Source organism: Cucurbita maxima, unplaced genomic scaffold (assembly GCF_002738345.1).
Source record: "Cucurbita maxima cultivar Rimu unplaced genomic scaffold, Cmax_1.0 Cma_Scf00010, whole genome shotgun sequence".
NCBI lineage: Eukaryota > Viridiplantae > Streptophyta > Magnoliopsida > Cucurbitales > Cucurbitaceae > Cucurbita > Cucurbita maxima.
In genome coordinates, this window is record NW_019272026.1 from 2,767,303 (window position 1) to 2,786,384 (window position 19,082).

General features: G+C 39.2%; 3 protein-coding genes and 1 pseudogene across 4 annotated transcripts; 2 read left to right on the forward strand and 2 right to left on the reverse strand.

Moving 5' to 3' along the window:
- Positions 1 to 416: 416 nt before the first annotated feature.
- LOC111484913 lies at positions 417 to 2,697 on the reverse strand. Of its 2 annotated transcripts, XM_023131558.1 has the most exons (5): positions 2,186 to 2,682; positions 2,021 to 2,093; positions 1,374 to 1,906; positions 1,096 to 1,276; positions 417 to 1,008 (listed from the first exon to the last, which is right to left on the reverse strand). In XM_023131558.1, the coding sequence occupies exons 1-5, from the start codon at positions 2,189 to 2,191 to the stop codon at positions 989 to 991; spliced, it is 813 nt and encodes a 270-aa protein (XP_022987326.1). In that variant the 5' UTR covers positions 2,192 to 2,682; the 3' UTR covers positions 417 to 988. The 2 variants fall into 2 exon arrangements, with proteins under 2 accessions (XP_022987326.1, XP_022987325.1); XM_023131557.1 differs by having other exon boundaries at positions 417 to 1,276; positions 2,186 to 2,697.
- A 1,101-nt stretch (positions 2,698 to 3,798) lies between these two features.
- On the reverse strand, positions 3,799 to 9,417 carry LOC111484911. Its single transcript, XM_023131554.1, has 13 exons — positions 8,793 to 9,417; positions 8,362 to 8,517; positions 8,048 to 8,260; positions 7,878 to 7,967; positions 7,644 to 7,757; positions 7,300 to 7,569; positions 6,056 to 6,218; positions 5,806 to 5,883; positions 5,179 to 5,279; positions 4,884 to 5,054; positions 4,715 to 4,789; positions 4,439 to 4,540; positions 3,799 to 4,346 (listed from the first exon to the last, which is right to left on the reverse strand). Exons 1-13 carry the CDS (start codon positions 9,180 to 9,182, stop codon positions 4,002 to 4,004), a joined length of 2,268 nt encoding a protein of 755 aa, XP_022987322.1. The 5' UTR covers positions 9,183 to 9,417; the 3' UTR covers positions 3,799 to 4,001.
- A 3,279-nt stretch (positions 9,418 to 12,696) lies between these two features.
- LOC111485019 lies at positions 12,697 to 18,213 on the forward strand (annotated as a pseudogene).
- On the forward strand, positions 15,503 to 18,933 carry LOC111484741. Its single transcript, XM_023131319.1, has 2 exons — positions 15,503 to 15,552; positions 18,225 to 18,933. The coding sequence occupies exon 2, from the start codon at positions 18,250 to 18,252 to the stop codon at positions 18,709 to 18,711; it is 462 nt and encodes a 153-aa protein (XP_022987087.1). The 5' UTR covers positions 15,503 to 15,552; positions 18,225 to 18,249; the 3' UTR covers positions 18,712 to 18,933.
- The last annotated feature ends 149 nt before the right edge of the window (positions 18,934 to 19,082 follow it).

Consider the following 19,082-nt stretch of genomic DNA (forward strand, 5'->3'; position numbering starts at 1 on the left):
ATAGTTGGTCGGCATCAGTTTTGGATTGGAATCTAGGAAGAGTTCGGATGTGTTGATCGTCGATTGATTGACCATTAGTAATTTATTTTTTTAGGTTTAATAATCATAACCTTGGAAAGACAAGTTAAATGCAATACGTGCACCCAACCCAACTCGTAATATATTGATAGTTCAGTTTAGTCAACTTAAACTAACCTTGACTACTTATACCTTTTAAGTCTTAAGTCGATTGATCAAAGTCATTACATGGTCGTTATTTCAATCAAACAATCAAAGTCGTTATAGTCAGTCGGTTCAATATTTCGATCTTGATGTTCATCTAATTTTTTAGGGTGAAAGCTACACGTAAATTCAAGGGTTTAGGGTTTAATTTCAATTTCGAACCATGTAAACAACAAACACAAAACAAAAATGTGCAAAGTAATTAAATGTTTGCAGTTAATTACTTTATTTCGATTTCTGTGTGTTTTCACAAAAACACAGAGGAGGAACTCTCTGATCATATCACCAATATCCCGATGATAAACTTAAATGGAGCCAAATGTTCGCAAACTCACATCTCGAAAAAACATAATCGAGTAACAGAAAAAAACGTGTCCAGTCTAAAACGAACTAGTGAAAATGACCCTACCCTCTCTCTTTTTGTGAGCTGAAGTGTAAGAATATTGGTCATTTACAAGACAATGGCCTGTTTCCGAATGACAATTCTGAGAATTTCTGGGGAAAGCATCGTCTTACAAATGATTCAGCTCTGTAAGACAAAGCTTTTGCTTTTCTGAGTGAGTTTATATAACAGACGCTGAAATTGTGACGAACATCCCCAGCTATTCGAGAGTGTTTCTTAAAGGATAAATTTGAGCTCAGTTTCAATTCCTCCAAGCTGTTAGATATAAGAACAATAGCTAAACCAGTTTCTTAAAGGACAAACAATCAAGCAACCAAGCAAGAAAGTAAGTCTTGTGATCTTTCCTTTGGCAGTGGTCGCTTCTCAGATTTCTAAAACAATATCTGCACAAGAAATGGAAACAAACAGTCAGAATTTTGTGTATCTGATGGAACTAGAAAGTTGATACTGATTATATTGTTCATACTGACATTCGGAATCAGTCTGGACCCATTTATTTCCATTGCAAGTCTTGTCGTTCTTTTCGTTTTCTTTTTCGTTTTTGTTTTCATCTTTTTGCTTGTTCTTCCTCCTCAGGTACTTTTTCATAGATGATATTCTGACATTGGAGTTTTGAGGGTATATCTTCTTTTGGAGTATTGTCCTCAACATCTGATTCAGAAACAGTTTTATCAATGTTTGACTACAAAAGTCATCAACACTGATCCCACCAGAACAGTAATCAGAGAATTTGAGTTCTTGATTTTACCTTCTCCATTTTCGACTCCAGAGTTATTATTCTCGGAGGAGGAGCAACCGTAGCGGGTGCGATACCGCCTCCACAGACGAAAATCTTCTTGAGAAGGAAGGATAAAGTTCTTTTGCCAATGACTGTAGTGTCGTGAGCTCCCGTACCTGCATCTTTGCTTTTGCTGAGTATGACATGCTGGAAACTATCGCTTTTCTTTATCAGCTCGTCGTAAAATGGTTCGTTCTTTGTTGTTTCGGATTCGAAGCTTCTGGTAAGCAACATGTTTGATGGACAATGCTGGCTGACTTCAAATTCCAAGGATGGACCCGATTGCTTAAGATGTTCGTCCAATAACAGATTAAACTCTTTGTGAAGTATATTTAGTTCTTCAGGTGTAAGATCTTGAACATGTTGCAGGGAAGATGATGGATTCTCTTGAGAGCTTTTTGGGCGTGCTTGATTCAGATTCTCGTCTCCGAACGTTCCAATCGCCAGCAACACATGAGGCCAGCTGCTGAATTCTTCAGGGAGAGTTCTGTGCACCATCTCATCTGTTTGAGCAAGAATTTCAAGCTATTTGCACTCAAATCGTCTAAAAGATCATCATCGAAACGAGTTCACTCTGTAAATAGAAACAAATAAAAGAAGAATATAGTCTTGCTCACCCTTGGTGGAATTTGATGTTCTTTTGCTCTCCTTTCTGCCATTAGCCTTCTTCCCTTGCATCCAACTCAATATCTGCACACAAAAACGAGTCGTAATTAATCACGGGGAGTAAACACTAACTTTCAAATACAAAATCATGACAAACCACTCTTGCATTAACTTACCCTCATCTGTCAAACGTCAAGTTTGCAACAGCGATACACCCTCTTCTTTGTCCCCTTTGAGGCCTCTAGTTCGAGTTCGAATTCTTGTCGATAAGGCCAGATAGAGCCAGGTCTAGAGAACTATACCTCACCAAGGCAAGATGAGAGTGCAAAACACTTTATATAGTGAAGAGAAATGTGAGAAATTCCACAACCAAACTACTAGCTGCCACTGTTTCAAGTTCCAAAAAGTCGACTCTCTTTTTCTCTCTCTCGGGTTGGTCACATCTTTGTCTCCCCATTTCAACGTCTTTTTCCCTCATATAAGTATTCAATCTCTCGTCTTTTCGATCAACTTTGATCAAAAAGAACGAGCCTATAGACCCTTCTCCTTGTCTGTACACCACCTCATCATTTAAAGAACCCATATAGCCTTGCCCAACAAATCAGTTCATCACATGTGAAAAAGCCTAACTTTATACCAATATCTTTACACAGACAGATATAAAAACTGCAACACAGCTCAAAAAACCACACCATAAACAGGATATAATGCAGTTTAACAACACATCAAAGAGCTGGCTATCTTCTTTAGATCGCTAGTCTTCGAAGATAAGGATTTCATTCTGCATCCATTATTACTTGACATGTTTCTTATGATAAAGATTATCATACTGATACAGAAAATCCGTGCAGGACGATGGACAACGAAGAAAAGGACACGAGAGACTGAGCTATCACGCACGAAGAAGATTTGAGGCAGAACATCTCTTTTATCAGAGATATTAAATAATATATATATATATATGGGAGGCCAATGGAAAAAGGTAGGCTTTGAGGGCATATCAGATACGTTATGTATATTATATTATATCATATAGCCCACATTCTCGTGGGGATGTCTCTCACTGACCGAACCACCAGGGTGCATATCCTAAATCTCACTAACTTGAACCATTTTCCCATTTATACTTCCTTCCCTGTTGCTAATACAGAGCTTATAATTGTTTCAGAATCCTCCAAAACTAGCAGTCTGGTTTCTCTTTCTCTCTCTAATAAAGCAGGGGAATCGCCACCATGGAAAGAAATATGCAGGACAACTTTTGAGCACGTGAAGCTGTCCATGGCTTGCACTCAAATGGGCGGTGGACATCTAACCAACCCATATCAGACCATGGAATGAGGCTTTTTACGGTAGAACAGGTGAGAGTTCTATACAAAATAATGCTTGTTCTACGAGGACCCTACACTTTGATGTCATTCATCCCTTCAAATAGTGTCTAAGGAATTGTTTTGTTGGTGTCATTTAATGAACAGTGCATTGCAGGGAAGGTGAATTCTCGAATATGTCCTTGTTTCGACCATTTGTGAATAACTTGTCAATACTAGGGAACCTAGAAAGCATAGAAGGAAGCTTGTTAAAATAAAAACTGCCCCATTTGCAGGGGCATTATGAGCTAATAAGAAACAGAGGAGTTTAAAGCTCAGAAGCTACAATATATAACAAGTTTGAACACTTCTAAAGGTGGGGGAACTGAAGTTTGTTATATGAACTTTGTTTTTATTCTTTTCGAGTTCATGTGTGGTTCGGTTCACGTAAAAAGGTTACATACAATTGTGGGACTTTCAGAAGAGAGAACCAAAGAAAGCACTTGTTGTATACAAACTAGTTTACATATGTGGTTTACAGCAGAATATTCAGGTATATGGGCTGTTCTAATCCTAATATGAACTTTGGGTAATAAACAACATACATTCTCTTGAATGAACTGTGTAAAAGACACACTGCTAATGCAGCTAAGAATGACGAACCTTGTACAAATTTTGAATCAGGTACCTATGAGCCAGTCTGATTGTTGCAGCACATATCTAAACAACAGTCGAAACAACCAAAGCAGGCAAAAGCAGTGCAGAGTTGTGTCATCACGATCGCGCATTGATTATTGATTTTGAGGCAGACTTGGATGCAGCAGGGACAACAGCAGAGACTACACAAATTGCCACAACAATTAGAAGCTGCTTTGACAATTATTTCCGCTGCCTCGGGCTTTCTTTCACCGGTTCCAAGAGAAGTGTTATCAGAAGTTGCTTCCAGGTTTCCAAAGCCGACACCACAGAATGGTAACAATGCCATTTTGTCACCTTTAGGTGCTACCATTTTCTCGTAAGCGTTCTTCTTCGACTGTAAAGTTATTATAATGGGCAATTGAATAGTTAATAACCAAGTGCCTGCAACTCGAGTTTGAGGTCATGAGGGTGTAAAGCTGTTCTCACCTGTTGCACTTTTATTGATTCGTTGACTTTGTCTACGCTCTGAAATATGACCATCTGAGTATACTCACTCAGTACACCCGTTTTTGTGCTCATCTTTTTGATCTAGAAGGTATGAAATAAAGCATCAGATATCAATATCTCTATCATAGCAGATTCGAAACTCAAAAGAACGTCAGTGCTACGAAAATAAAATTCTTCTTGGTTGTGTCTGATGTAAACGAAAATGAGACAGACGTTCTAAAGTTGAGAAATGGACCATGGGTAAAAATCACAAACCATATCCACTAGTTGTTTATTCTCTGAAGACCATGCCTCAGCTGTGAGTTGTTCAATCTGATCTTTAGCAAATAACTGTAAAACAAGAAAAGTTTAAAGACTTCACCCGTTAAGTTTCTACAAGTAGTTAGAAATTCAGGCACTTTGATCATATATGCTGATTCCCTACCTTTTCAAGAGGTATATCCTTTGCCTGATGTACCTTCAGGTCTAAGACAGTGTTATCCGAATTGGCCAAGAGGCCTCTTGCCTTAACAGTCTCTGGAAAATCTCCACGGTATCGGCCAGATACGGTCAATATACTCTCGGAAGAAAGGTCGGGAATTGAGGAAGGATAAACCTAAAAGAAAGCTTGAAATTAGAAAACAAACGTGTTGACTGGAAGAACGGTTTATATTTCATGCTGCAGGAAAGCGCATGCTAAATACGGGATGATAATGTATCAAACAAAAGAATATGCACACCTTGACTTCATCTAGATCATCGAATGCGTTGACAGCAATATTAACCAAAATAGTGGATGTAGCTCTTTTGTACAACTTCTGCATTCGGGGTTCGATCGAATCTGAAAAACAAAATGGTCACAAATGTATTGAGTCTGAGTTCACCGAAGAACAACAAATAGAGAAGAAAGAGTTTAATAATTAAATCAATAATATACAGTTTTAAGGACTGGGAATGTCAATGTGTGCATTATCAGATCTATGATACAAAGATTTATGGTTCAACTTTATGTCGAAACCACCCGTCAAGCATCTAAACTATTCAGTCATTTCCAAGGAGCTGGACAAAAGATGAATTTGCGCCTGAAATACGTCAATCGAGTTCGGTGATAGCTAAACAGCATGATTGCAGTCGATATAATTCATTACTAGTACTTCGAATACTGCTTTTTGATGTTTAGTCCATAAATTAATGAAGAAGGTTGGAAAGAATTTAAAATCGTAAATCTATAGTGAACGGTTAATAGAGGGCATACAGATTTTGGATATCGATCCAACCGTCATTATGAGATAGACACATTATGGTGGTTCGATCGACTAATTTTCCCCTTAAAGGAGAGAAGAAACACAGTGAAGTACAAAACTTACCTAAATCATAAGCAGCATCATATTGGCCCCTGCCAATCATTGCAAGCATCCTTAGAAAATAGTGGTTGCAAAATGTACCTGGTAGATGTGTGAAATCTCAAAAACAAGTATAGATACCCGCATGAACATTGAAACAACCGTAAGTGCAACTTAATCTCGACAAGGACGAATTTCCTCAATCCACAAGTTATAGAATGGTCAAAGCTCAATAAAACTTTCAGGCAGTTCTAGATTAAGACCAGAAACATACCTATACCAAAAGTATATATACGGGGATGAACGGATTGCTTTTCTGTTTGATTTTTTCGCATCACATCACAAATATGTCTCTCATTTTCGACGGAGCCATCAGTAACAAGAAAGATTATTGGAAGTGAACCACCAGTACCCCCATCATTCAGCATCTCACTGGCCTGGATAATAGACAAACAAAAAATTTATGCGACTGAAGTTGAGATATTTAAGTAGTAAAGAATAAAAAGAAAAAGGTTGATTGACCGAGTTAAAGAACAATATAGACATAATATAGAATGAAGAGATTTCAGTTCTTCAAAAAGATGACAACTCCCACCATCTTTTCTTTTAAGATCTAGGGTGGTATCAGGGGCTGAATCTTGCATTATGCTCACGGTCCACCTCCGTGATCTTTTGAAGGTGGTCTGTAATAGCCCAAGCCCACCACTAGTAGATATTGTCCTCTTTCGGCTTTCCCTTTCGGGCTTCCCCTTCAGGTTTTTAAAACGCATTTGTTAGGAAGAGGTTTCCATACCCTTATAAAGAATGTTTCGTTCCCCTCTCCAACCGATATGAGATCTCACAATCCACCCCCCCATAGGGGCCCAACGTCCTCGCTGGCACACCATTCGATGTCTGGCTTTGATACCATTTGTAATAGCTCAAGCCCACCACTAGGCGATATTGTCCTCTTTGGGCTTCCTCTTTTGGGCTTCCCCTCAAGGTTTTTAAAACGTGTCTATTAGGGAGAGGTTTCCATACCCTTATAAGGAATATTTCGTTCCCTTCTCCAACCGAGATGAGATCTCACAATCCCCCCCTTGGGGGCCTAGTGTTCTTGCTGGCACACCGCTCAGTGCCTGGCTCTGATATTATTTGTAACAGCCCAAGCCCACCGCTAGGCGATATTGTCCTCTTTGGGCTTTCTCTTTCGGGCTTCCCCTCAAGGTTTTTAAAACGCGTCTGTTAGGGAGAGGTTTCCACACCCTTATAAGGAATGTTTCATTCCCCTCTCCAACCGCGTGGGATCTCACACTGTCCATCCTAAGGCCACCATCTTACATTTATATCACCTAAGCTTTTCTTCCACAAGTAAAAATACTCGATCAAACAGTACTTATATGTATTGTACACCTATGCGTTTTCAGTGTTAAGAAGGAAAATTCATTTGAAAGCATAGTTGTATAACAGAATCTGAGAATTGAAGACAATAAAAAGATCCACAAGAATAATAAATGAAAAAGATGTAAGATGGGATACCTTTGTTAATGGAAGTAGAATATCAGTGCCACCCCCAGCAATAAGGTTCAAATTTATCCACTGAAGGGCCCTTTCAACAGCATCCTCGGTGGCCAACTCCATGGATTCTGAGAACTGAAAAGCTTCCGAGTTGAAAGCAATAACATTAAACATGTCTTCTGGAGGAAGCTTACTCACGGCTATGGATAGCACGTTTTTCACATCGTTTAGTGCCTTGCCTTGCATACTCTCACTTATATCAACAACAAATATTATCTTTTTTCTGGCGACCTGTAAAACTCGTTAAGATGAGTATTTATATGACTTTCTGGGTATTAATAACAGATTAAGAAACCCCATACAACCTTTCCCTGTTCCTTTCCTGGATACAAGTACATGCAGAACATCTCTCTTTGATCATCATCATCCACGGGAGGAGACTGTAGGAGAATACCACCGAATATTTGACTCGAAGAAACCTACAACATACAAGAAGGATGAGACGCGAAAGATTTAAATGCTGAGCATATATGAATAGGCTTGTCACAAGCCTGTACATTCTTCTCCAGAATACCAATATCGATGAATGTGAGACGTACACTGTATGAGAAGCTAAGATTGGTTTTCGACCATGAAAGAACTTCCGATTCGTATATAAAGCTCAGTTTTCCAGGCTTTCTCATTGATTCCTGGATCCATTATAGGAACAACATTACAGACTGAAACAAGAAGCAAAACCATCGATTACTCGAAACATTAGCGTACAAACCTTTAAAGGATGACTTGTCGTCTTGCATAAAACCTCAGCTGCACAACCAACATTCACATTTAACGCTATCTTCTCCTTTTTTGACATCTTCTTCCCTGCAGGGATGACATATTCAGGAAAAGTAAACGGAACGTTCAAGGTGAGATTGCCTGCGCTGTATCGTAGTTTTTGAGACCAAGTCATGGATATAGACAAGGTGGTGCCCCCATCAACCTTGAAAAGAAACAGGAAAACACAGACTTCCATAAGTTCAAAGGATCAAAATCATTAGCACTTACAAACAAAACAAACATTCATGAGTTAACGTTTATCACCTGTGGAATTGTGATGGTAAAGATATTAGAAGTCAAGAAACCTCCATCTAATTGTTCTTGTTTTTCTGCACCATTTTTAGTTTTTTCTTCAACTGTAATAAGCGAAGTACGATATGACTTTCTAGGATCATCGACCTCACAGCCTAGAACTGAGCCCTGTTAGCCAAATAATATCATTCCCTGAGAATCCAGTACAAAAAAGAAGAACAAAAGACCAAAAACTCAGGCACGCTGTAAGAACACCTTGTGTTCTAAGAATCAAAAACCAAACAATCCAACAAAATCAAACCCAGCAGGAAAGGGCTCATAAGGATCATAATTACCTCGACATGATTCTTCGTGTAAACTAGATTCTAATTAAGCCCTAAAAACACCCAACGAGGCATTCAATTCAGAAACCCCACGAAAAAAAAGCGTTTCCAGAGAAATACCTGTTCCCCCATGGGAATCGCAATGCGGCAATCACAGCTCCGGCTACCCATAACGCAGTGAACCCTCCAAGACCCAGTGATCTGAATAATCGCTGTATCCATATAGCAATCAGCCTGCAGTTCAATTCCATTCATCTGAAGCGGAATCAGAGCCGGTGGGTCGCAGCGGCCATGAACGTGGGGCTGGTAGCTCGGAATATCAGGGTTATCAACGATTGCAGGATCACGAATTACAGCATAAACCATCGGAGCCGCAGGGAGAAAAGAGTGGCCCATCCTATCCATCGAAGGGAACGACCTAGGAGGCGCGACGGCTCGGTCTTTGCCGAAGTACAGTCTCTTGGAGAGCCGGAGCCCATCATCGACGGCTTTAGCGAAATCTTCCGCCATTGAAAGACAGAGATTCTTAAGGAGAAGAAGAAATTTGAAATGGCTCTGAAAATGAGGCGATCGAAAGATGAAGAACACGTTATCGTATAAGGGGGACTTCAAACACGATTCGAAACGTTTTCTTCTCTACAATTTCATTGAAATTTCTGGTTCCATGAATGAATTAGCATTGAAGATAAGGAATCCGTTTTTTGTGAAAGAAAATTTGGATTTTCTTTTTCTTAAACATGATTTTATTAACACTAATCACAATTTAACATGCTGCAAACTTATCATCTTTCTTTAATGAATTTGTCTTTATGATGAACGATTGAATCATTGGGACCCATTTTCTAACGGTTGGATTGAATTTTCAAACTTTCCCATATTCAAATATTTATATTTTTTTAATACAGCTTTAAATTTAAAAAATAATTTAAAAATAATTTAAAAAACTAACATACAATAAAGCAAAAATAGACATAAGTTTATTATTATTAATTTCTATATTAAATTATAATTTCGTTATCTAATTTGTTTCTAATAATGGCCGTGTATAATAATTTTCTAAATTAATGTGTCATTGAATTATTTATATATATATTTTGTTAATAAATAAATTTATGATATATTCTTATTTTTAAATTAATTTTATATATAATATATTATTTAATTATAGAATTTTATCCATATTTTTTTAACACTAAAATAATTATTAAAAAATATATGTCTGATGAATTATGTCAGGTCTAATTTTAGTTATTTATTTTTTCTGAATTAAATTATATTAAAGTGATTAAAAAAAAAATCGCTTTCCATTTTAATTGAAATACTTGTAAAAAAGATTCTTATTATAATATAAATCAAAATTTTACAATTTTCCATAAAAGAAAATATAAAGCTTATCCGTTATAAAAAAGTAATTTAAGTTTTTATTAAAAAAATAAGAAAATTATTCTTAAAAAAAACTATCATAAAAATTTTGAAAATAAATATGTAATAATTTTCAGACAAGACAATTAATTAAAACAACGGTGGTGGTCGGGGGGAAATTATTGAACCTAGTGGGCTTTTTTTTTTTTATTATTATTATTATTAAAAATATCATTTTTGTTATAATATTTGTGCTTTTAATAAATTTTAAATTATTTTAATTGAAAAATAGGAATATATTTTTAAAAAATATGACGAATTTTTTTTTTCAGACTATAAATATATATTAATGGATAATTATTGATTTAAAGCGAATTTTTCCTTTTTTTAAGAATAATAATAATAATTTTTTTGTGGGAGACAAAAAGGCATGATGTGACTTAAAAGCTATGAATTGAAAGTATTAAAAATAAGGGAATAATGGAAAAATTAAATCCCACTAGATGCATCTCAATTATTGAAAGCTATTTTTTATTTTTAAAATATATATTTACACTGTTAATTTTAACCGATATATAATTAATATAATTATTGCTATCTATCGTGTTGTGACCATAGGAAATGCTATTCTCTGGTGTGTGTTAGACGAACACGACTCTCCACAATGGTATGATATTGTCCACTTTGAGCATAAGCTCTCGCCTCCCCTTAATCGAGGCTCGACTCCTTTGGAGTCTTAGTCATTTTTGACTGCCTTCGTACCTTCGAGGAGGCTTGACTCCTTTTGGAGTCCTTTGTTCGACATTTAAGGATTTGCCAATCTATTGACACGGCTAAGTTTAGGGCATGGCTCTGATACCATGTTAGACGAACACGACTCTCCACAATGGTATGATATTGTCCACTTTGAGTATAAGCTCTCATGGCTTTGCTTTGGGATTCCCAAAAGGCCTCATACCAATGGAGAGTGTATTTTCTTAGATTATAAACCCATGACCATTCCCTAAATTAACCGATGTGGGACTTTCATCATCCAACACCTCCCCTCGAACAAAGCACGCCTCCCCTTAATCGAGGCTCGACTCCTTTGGAGTCTTAGTCATTTTTGACTGCCTTCGTACCTTCGAGGAGGCTTGACTCCTTTTGGAGTCCTTTGTTCGACATTTAAGGATTTGCCAATCTATTGACACGGCTAAGTTTAGGGCATGGCTCTGATACCATGTTAGACGAACACGACTCTCCACAATGGTATGATATTGTCCACTTTGAGTATAAGCTCTCATGGCTTTGCTTTGGGATTCCCAAAAGGCCTCATACCAATGGAGAGTGTATTTTCTTAGATTATAAACCCATGACCACTTTCATCATCCAACACCTCCCCTCGAACAAAGTACGCCTCCCCTTAATCGAGGCTCGACTCCTTTGGAGTCTTAGTCATTTTTGACTGCCTTCGTACCTTCGAGGAGGCTTGACTCATACCAATGGAGAGTGTATTTTCTTAGATTATAAACCCATGACCACTTTCATCATCCAACACCTCCCCTCGAACAAAGTACGCCTCCCCTTAATCGAGGCTCGACTCCTTTGGAGTCTTAGACCTCCCCTCGAACAAAGTACGCCTCCCCTTAATCGAGGCTCGACTCCTTTGGAGTCTTAGTCATTTTTGACTGCCTTCGTACCTTCGAGGAGGCTTGACTCCTTTTGGAGTCCTTTGTTCGACATTTAAGGCGGCTAAGTTTAGGGCATGGCTCTGATACCATGTTAGACGAACACGACTCTCCACAATGGTATGATATTGTCCACTTTGAGCATAAGCTCTCATGGCTTTGCTTTGGGATTCCCAAAAGGCCTCATACCAATGGAGAGTGTATTCTTAGATTATAAACCCATGACCATTCCCTAAATTAACCGATGTGGGACTTTCATCATCCAACACCTCCCCTCGAACAAAGCACGCCTCCCCTTAATCGAGGCTCGACTCCTTTGGAGTCTTAGTCATTTTTGACTGCCTTCGTACCTTCGAGGAGGCTTGACTCCTTTTGGAGTCCTTTGTTCGACATTTAAGGATTTGCCAATCTATTGACACGGCTAAGTTTAGGGCATGGCTCTGATACCATGTTAGACGAACACGACTCTCCACAATGGTATGATATTGTCCACTTTGAGCATAAGCTCTCATGGCTTTGCTTTGGGATTCCCAAAAGGCCTCATACCAATGGAGAGTGTATTCTTAGATTATAAACCCATGACCATTCCCTAAATTAACCGATGTGGGACTTTCATCATCCAACAGCCATGCCCTAAACTTAGCCGTGTCAATAGATTGGCAAATCCTTAAATGTCGAACAAAGGACTCCAAAAGGAGTCAAGCCTCCTCGAAGGTACGAAGGCAGTCAAAAATGACTAAGACTCCAAAGGAGTCGAGCCTCGATTAAGGGGAGGCGTGCTTTGTTCGAGGGGAGGTGTTGGATGATGAAAGTCCCACATCGGTTAATTTAGGGAATGGTCATGGGTTTATAATCTAAGAATACACTCTCCATTGGTATGAGGCCTTTTGGGAATCCCAAAGCAAAGTCATGAGGCCTTTTGGGAATCCCAAAGCAAAGTCATGAGAGCTGAGAGCTTATGCTCAAAGTGGACAATATCATATCATTGTGGAGAGTCGGTGTTCGAAGTAAGTTCTCTCATTTTTTTTCTGTTCCATTTTCAATCTCTTTTCAATTCGGAAGCATCCAATAAGGCGAGAAATTGAATCCCCTGTTTTGAATCGATTTGTTTGTCTGGGTTTCTTTTTTCGGTTTAATTTCTAGTAAGCATAATGGCTTTGGATTCGAAAAATGGCGGCGAAGTCGGAGCGGATAACTCTATTCAGTCCATCTGTTACAAGAAGGGCTCCTTGCGGCTGCTCGATCAGGTAGTGTTCGGTTTTTAGTGGCGAAGAAATCGAGTTTTTGATTGTTGCTTTGTATGGAGCGCTATGCATGTTTTTTGTTCTTCAAGCTTGAAAAACTATATAAAGACTCTTTAATTAACAGTGGTTGTTCTTGAACAGAGGAAGCTCCCTTTGGAAACTGTTTACCTGGACATCAAGGATGCAACAGATGGATGGTAGTAATCTATTGCAATCTTTGTCTAATCTGGCATTATTCAGGGTGTTTTTATCTAATTCACATGCTCTTTTGAACAATCCCCTTGAAGATCACGTTCTTTTGAACTTTGAACTTTGAAGATTTGTGAAATACTAATGCATACCTGAATTGGTCTAGTGTTGGACTTATGTGTTGATCATGGGTTTAACTCGTATTTGATGAATTTCTTAGAAGTTTATAACTGTTGGATCAAATGATGGTCTAGTAGATTACTTTAGGTAGACACTCACGTAAGCTTGTAAGTCCACCGCTAGTAGATATTGTCTTCTTTGGACTTTCTCTTGTGAGATTCTCCTCAAGGTTTTACAACGCGTATGCTAAAGAGACGTTTCCACACCCTTATAAAGAATGCTTCGTTCCCCTCTCTAACGGATGTGGGGTCTCACAAGTCACCCCTCTTTGAGGCTCAGCTTCCTTGCTGGCACTTGCTCTCTTCTCCAACCGATGTAGGACCCCAATTTCACCTGGCATACCGCCTGGTGTCCAACCCCTTCGGGGTTCAGTCTCCTCACTGAAACATTGTCCAATCTGGCTCCGATACCATTTGTGACAGCCTAAGCCCCCCGCAGATATTGTCTTTTTTGGGTTTTTCCTGATGAGATTCCCCTCAAGGTTTTAAAACGTGTCTGCTAAAAAGAGGTTTCCACACCCTTATAAAGAATGTTTCGTTTCCCTCTCCAACTGATGTGGGATCTCACACCTATTGTTAAGAAAATGTTGAGCTCCTAGTGTGTCTCGATGATGCAAGGCAGCTGATTGATTGTTGAAACCAGTTGTCTAGTAAAGTTTTGTAATACATTCTACCCTGTGATGACTGTAACAAAAGATTCAAGACAGTTCCTCAGTACATCCTTTCTGTCTACAAAACCAACGCCATTGATGTCTGTCAACTGCTGTTAATCTTGGCGATGCTGCTATTAAACTTAAAGAAGTTGTATCTGGGGCAGCTGCTATTTCTTCCGAACCCAGGAGTGTCTTCCAAGTATGAGTTGGTAGTTTCATTTAACCGTTCAGTTTGAGCTGATAATTGTTAGTTCACTTGTAATTCAGCTCAACGAGTGCTCGATTTTTTTCGATGCATTGTGTCAAAAAGTTTTGGTTGATTGAATCCGTTCTATTGAGCTCGGTTAAGCTGAAATTTAAAGTATGCCTCATTTGTAAACTCTTTTGAGTATTTATGACTGGCTCAATAGGCATATATAGAGGCTGCTGAAGCAATGCTGGAGGACGACGTTGCTTCAAATAAAGCCATTGGATCCTATGGAGCAACTTATATCCGTTCTAACGCATTGCAACACCGGCAGGTCTCAAACATAAACGTTCCCTTGCTATATAAATGTTTCTTGACTAACTAATACTGATTTTCTTCACTTTCAGTCTAGCAACAGCGGGATATGGTACCGCCCTCGGTGTAATTCGTGCACTTCACTCTGCCGGTGTGTTAGAAAGGGCATACTGCACCGAAACACAGCCCTTTAATCAAGTGAGTTTCTTTTTAGAATTCTTTCGTTTTCAACTGCGAGAACGTTCGAGTGTCTATATAAGTTCTAGTTAACTTCTCTGTCAATATCAGTGGTGTTTATATTAGATAGATATCTCATTTTCGAACGTGTTATGGCCATTTTCCTGATTTTGCTAACTTCAAACCTGTGTTTGTACGGTTTTGTGGACTATTTTAGCCGTAACTCACTCGGCATGTTGAATAGTAACTTGACCTTACCTTTAGCAATTATTGTAGGGATCTCGACTCACAGCCTATGAGTTGGTCCATGAAAAGATACCTTCTACTCTGATAGCCGATTCCGCTGCTGCTGCCTTGATGACATTTGGAAGAGTGAATGCTGTTGTAGTCGGGGCAGATCGTGTAGCTGCAAATGGTACTTCGATGTTTCTTCGTTTATCAGTTTGCGAGGGAAGAGAGATCGAAAATTCTGTTTAATGAATTGCAGGTGATACTGCAAATAAGATTGGAACCTATAGTCTTGCATTGTGTGCAATGCATCACAAGATTCCGTTCTTTGTGGCTGCACCATTGACTTCCATAGACTTATCCCTTTCTTCTGGAGAAGAAATTGTTATAGAGGAAAGATCTCCCAACGAGTTGTTGGACTCTCGTGGAGGTCTCCGCGAGCAAGGCGCTGCGTCTGGCATCGCTGTCTGGAACCCCGCTTTTGACGTTACTCCTGCTCATCTGATCTGTGGAATTATAACTGAAAAGGTCATCCTCTCTACCAGTTTCCTGTTTAGAACAGTTGAAAATATCCAACTCCTGTTGACATGTTTTGTCTTTGAAGGAGTTTGTTCGAAAGACAGCGGAGACGTCTACGTAGAGAACCGGCCTCCCTTGTGGACGACATGCTATTCTGCAGGTACGCTACAAAGAAAAATGAACCATATATCTTGAATTTTGAGGCAAACTGCATTATTGTTCTTGTTTTTCAGAATTTATAGATACAAGAATTTAGTTGATCATATCTTTGGCAATTCATGGCTCTCTTTCTGAAGGTCTGATAACAGACCAATCTGTATATACAACATGCTGATATTCTGGCTTAGTTGAAGTAAAATGTAACAGCCGTCCACCGCTAAGTAAAATGTAGCAGTCATGCAACGCTAAGTAATATTGTCCTCTTTAGGCTTTTCCTTTCGAGCTTTTACTCAAGGTTTTTAAAATGTCACTATTAGGGTGAGGTTTCCACACCCTTATAAGGAATGCTTTGTTCCGTATAATCCACTCCTTTTGAGCTCTTGGCACATCGCCCAGTGTGGGTGACCCAACATCCTCTCTGGCACACCAGTCCAATATCTGACTTTGATACCATTTGTAACAGCCCAAACACACCGCTAATAGATATTGTTTCCTTTGGGCTTCCCCTCACGGTTTTTAAAACGCTTCTGTTAGGGAGAGGTTTCCACACCCATAAGAATGTTTTGTTCCCCTCTCCAACGGATGTGAAATCTCACATAAAAGGTTCTTCTTTGTTCTCTATGCATGCGTTATACATCTTGGAAACTGATGATGTTCTAACTAGTATAATCACAAAAGAAAATAGTGATGAATCCATCAACAAAATTGTATGAGAGATAGGTTTGCACTGCAGCACACACTTGATGGAGCCCCAATCAACACGCTAAAAGAATAGCGATGCGGTGCGAGAAAATCAATGTCAAACTAGAGAGGGAATCTCAAGTTGAAATTCGAAAAACCTATTAAATCGATCGAAGGTCATTTTTGGATTTACATTTTAAGTACTTCGTGAAAAAATAAAAAGTACATAAGTTGTAACATCCCAAGTCCATCGCTAGCAAATATTGTCCGATGGCCTAGCCATCAATCTCATAGTTTTAAAACACGTCTACTAAAAATGTTTTCACACCTTTATAAACAATGTTTCGTTCCCCACTTCAATTGATGTGAGATCTCACAATCCACCCTCCTTGAGGGTTAGTGCCCTCGTTGGCACACTACCAGATGTCGGGCTCTGCTACCATTTGTAACATCACAAGCCCATCGCTAGCAAATATTGTCCGATTTGGCCTAGCCATCAACCTCATAGTTTTAAAACACGTCTACTAAAGAGGTTTCCACACCCTTATAAAAAATGCTTCGTTCCCCACTCCAATTGATGTAAGATCTTACAATCCACCCTCCTTGAGGGCTAGCGCCCTCGTTGGCACACTGCCTGATGTCGGGCTCTAATACCATTTGTAACAGTCCAAGCCCATCGCTCGTAGATATTGTTCGTTTTGACCCGTTACATATCGCCGTTAGCCTTACAATTTTAGAACACATGGAAGAGGTTCCTACACTCTTATTAAAAAAACCTTCTTTCCTCTATGAGTTTACCGTAACTTGTTTTTGTTAGAATTTGGCCAAAAATTCAATTCTTTACGATTAAGGAACAATAAGAAAACAAGTACAACTTTTGTAAATTCGAAGAGTTACCAAATGAAACCTAAGAAAGAACTCATTTGAGTTATATGGTTATACTCTTGAGTTAAACGGTAGCCTAAAGAGAAAGCAACCATCACTAAAATGGGCTTTTTTTCTTGGCAGCGATTATGCGGTACTCTAAGCACTTCTGGTACTCACTCTAGCACTGACACTCTAGTACTGACAAGACACTTTCCTTCGAGAAAATGTGAAAATGTCTTGGGTCGGAGGGCAAAAGAGAACAAAGAATGGAGCTGGTGCAGTGGTGCAGAGAACAGAGGGTTTGAATCTCTGTCTCGAAACACTCAAAAACAGAAAAAAACGACCGCGGGCACATCAATTTGTAACCATTCATCGATTCCAACACCAAAAAAGATTCCTTTTTATGAACATAGGATGAGCTGACATGTGTCCCCCGACCGACGAGGAGGTCGGCAGACAGACAGCAGCTCCTAATCGGATACTATGACTCTGTTTTTGTTGCTTGTCGCATCAAAACAGAGTCGCTTGGCTTTCCTTTTCTGATAGAAACCCAATTTTCAATCTTGCAGGTTAAAAATGAAATGGCTTCCTCCTTCCCATCATCATCATCATCAGCCCACCCCCACTTCCATGTTTGCCCTTTTCTGACTCGTTTCATCTCCTTTTTGCTGTCGGTTTTTAAAGACAAAACCAAAACGAACCAGACATTGTTGTGTTTAATAATGCTTTTAATAACAGTCTTGTGTCTGTAAACGTTTCCGGAATCCAAACGTTGTTGGAAAAGTTCAATGGATAAGAAGCATAAATAAATCTCCCCAGATTGAAAACAGAGTCTATCTGAGATCAGAGCAGAACAGAGTCTAATTCTAATGGGGTTTCTTATTCTCTCATCCAATGACCTTAAAAACTCGAGTTTTTTTTTTTTTCTCTTAAGTTGGGGAAATTTAATTACCAATTATTTGGGCTGGTTTAATGGCAATAAATCTATTGCTTAAACCCTTATTATAGCAATGCATTTACTCCAAATTGGAAAGTTCCAACAGCCCAATAGCCAATAAATGATAAATCCTTTTGCTTATCCTCTGGTTTTCTCTCCCTCTTCCCTAACTGAACACACAAGAGCAGAGGAAGCAGATAAGACTTCGTTGTCATGCTGCTGGCGATGGCGTTACCAAACTCCGACTCTCAGGCGGCGGCGGCGGAGTGTACGGTGGAGGTCAAGTGTGTGAAATGCTATTCCTGCGGATTTTCAGAGGATTGCACCCCTGCTTACATTTCTCGAGTTCGTGATCGCTTCCATGGGCGGTGGATCTGTGGGCTCTGCATCGAGGCGGTGAAAGACGAAGTTGTGAGGTCGGGGACGCTTATCTCCACCGAAGAAGCGCTGATCCGACATGCGAGTTTCTGCAGAGAGTTCAGATCGACGAACCCTCTGGATGAAACAGAGTACCCCATCTCCGCGATGGGGCGACTACTACGGCGGAGGTTGGATTCTCCCAGAGTGCTCCGGTCGAATTCAAGCCGTGTAATCAAACTCAAACCGATTGTCGACATCGGTGGTTCGGCCAGACTCCAACGTTCCGGGAGTTGCTTTCCTTCCTTGTCTAGTTAAACAAAAAAACAGAGTAACATGTTCAAGCTTCTAACTTGCTTTAATGGGTGGTTTCAATTCGACTTCTCCCATGATTTTCATCCCATTTAAACAAATGGGTTGGGAATCTGAGGAGTAAACTGACAATTTCTAGCGTTCTGATTCGTAAATTTCATCTTAGTTTTCGTGTTTGTAAATCGTAACGAAACAGAGTATGTTTGTGTTTGCTTGAAAAGTTGAAAGGGAAATGAATCGAAGTGTAGATTGATCAATGAATGAAAACGCGTTGAAACGAATGGAAAAAAGTTGAGAAGATCGAAGAATGTTGCGTTGGCGATCGTCTAAGCACTGCGCTGTTGCCATTGTCTGAGGTATGAAGCTCTGTTTTGGGT

Coding starts and splice junctions, on each gene's coding strand:
- LOC111484741 (XM_023131319.1), top strand. CDS start 18,250: ATGCTGCTGGCGATGGCGTTACCAAACTCCGACTCTCAGGCGGCGGCG.
- LOC111484913 (XM_023131557.1), bottom strand. Junction 1,907..2,020: donor AACATCAAATTCCACCAAGG/GTGAGCAAGACT, acceptor TTGCTCAAACAG/ATGAGATGGTGCACAGAACT. Junction 1,277..1,373: donor TGGAGTCGAAAATGGAGAAG/GTAAAATCAAGA, acceptor TTTCTGAATCAG/ATGTTGAGGACAATACTCCA.
- LOC111484911 (XM_023131554.1), bottom strand. CDS start 9,182: ATGGCGGAAGATTTCGCTAAAGCCGTCGATGATGGGCTCCGGCTCTCC. Junction 7,968..8,047: donor CGACAAGTCATCCTTTAAAG/GTTTGTACGCTA, acceptor TAATGGATCCAG/GAATCAATGAGAAAGCCTGG. Junction 5,055..5,178: donor ATGATCTAGATGAAGTCAAG/GTGTGCATATTC, acceptor GCTTTCTTTTAG/GTTTATCCTTCCTCAATTCC.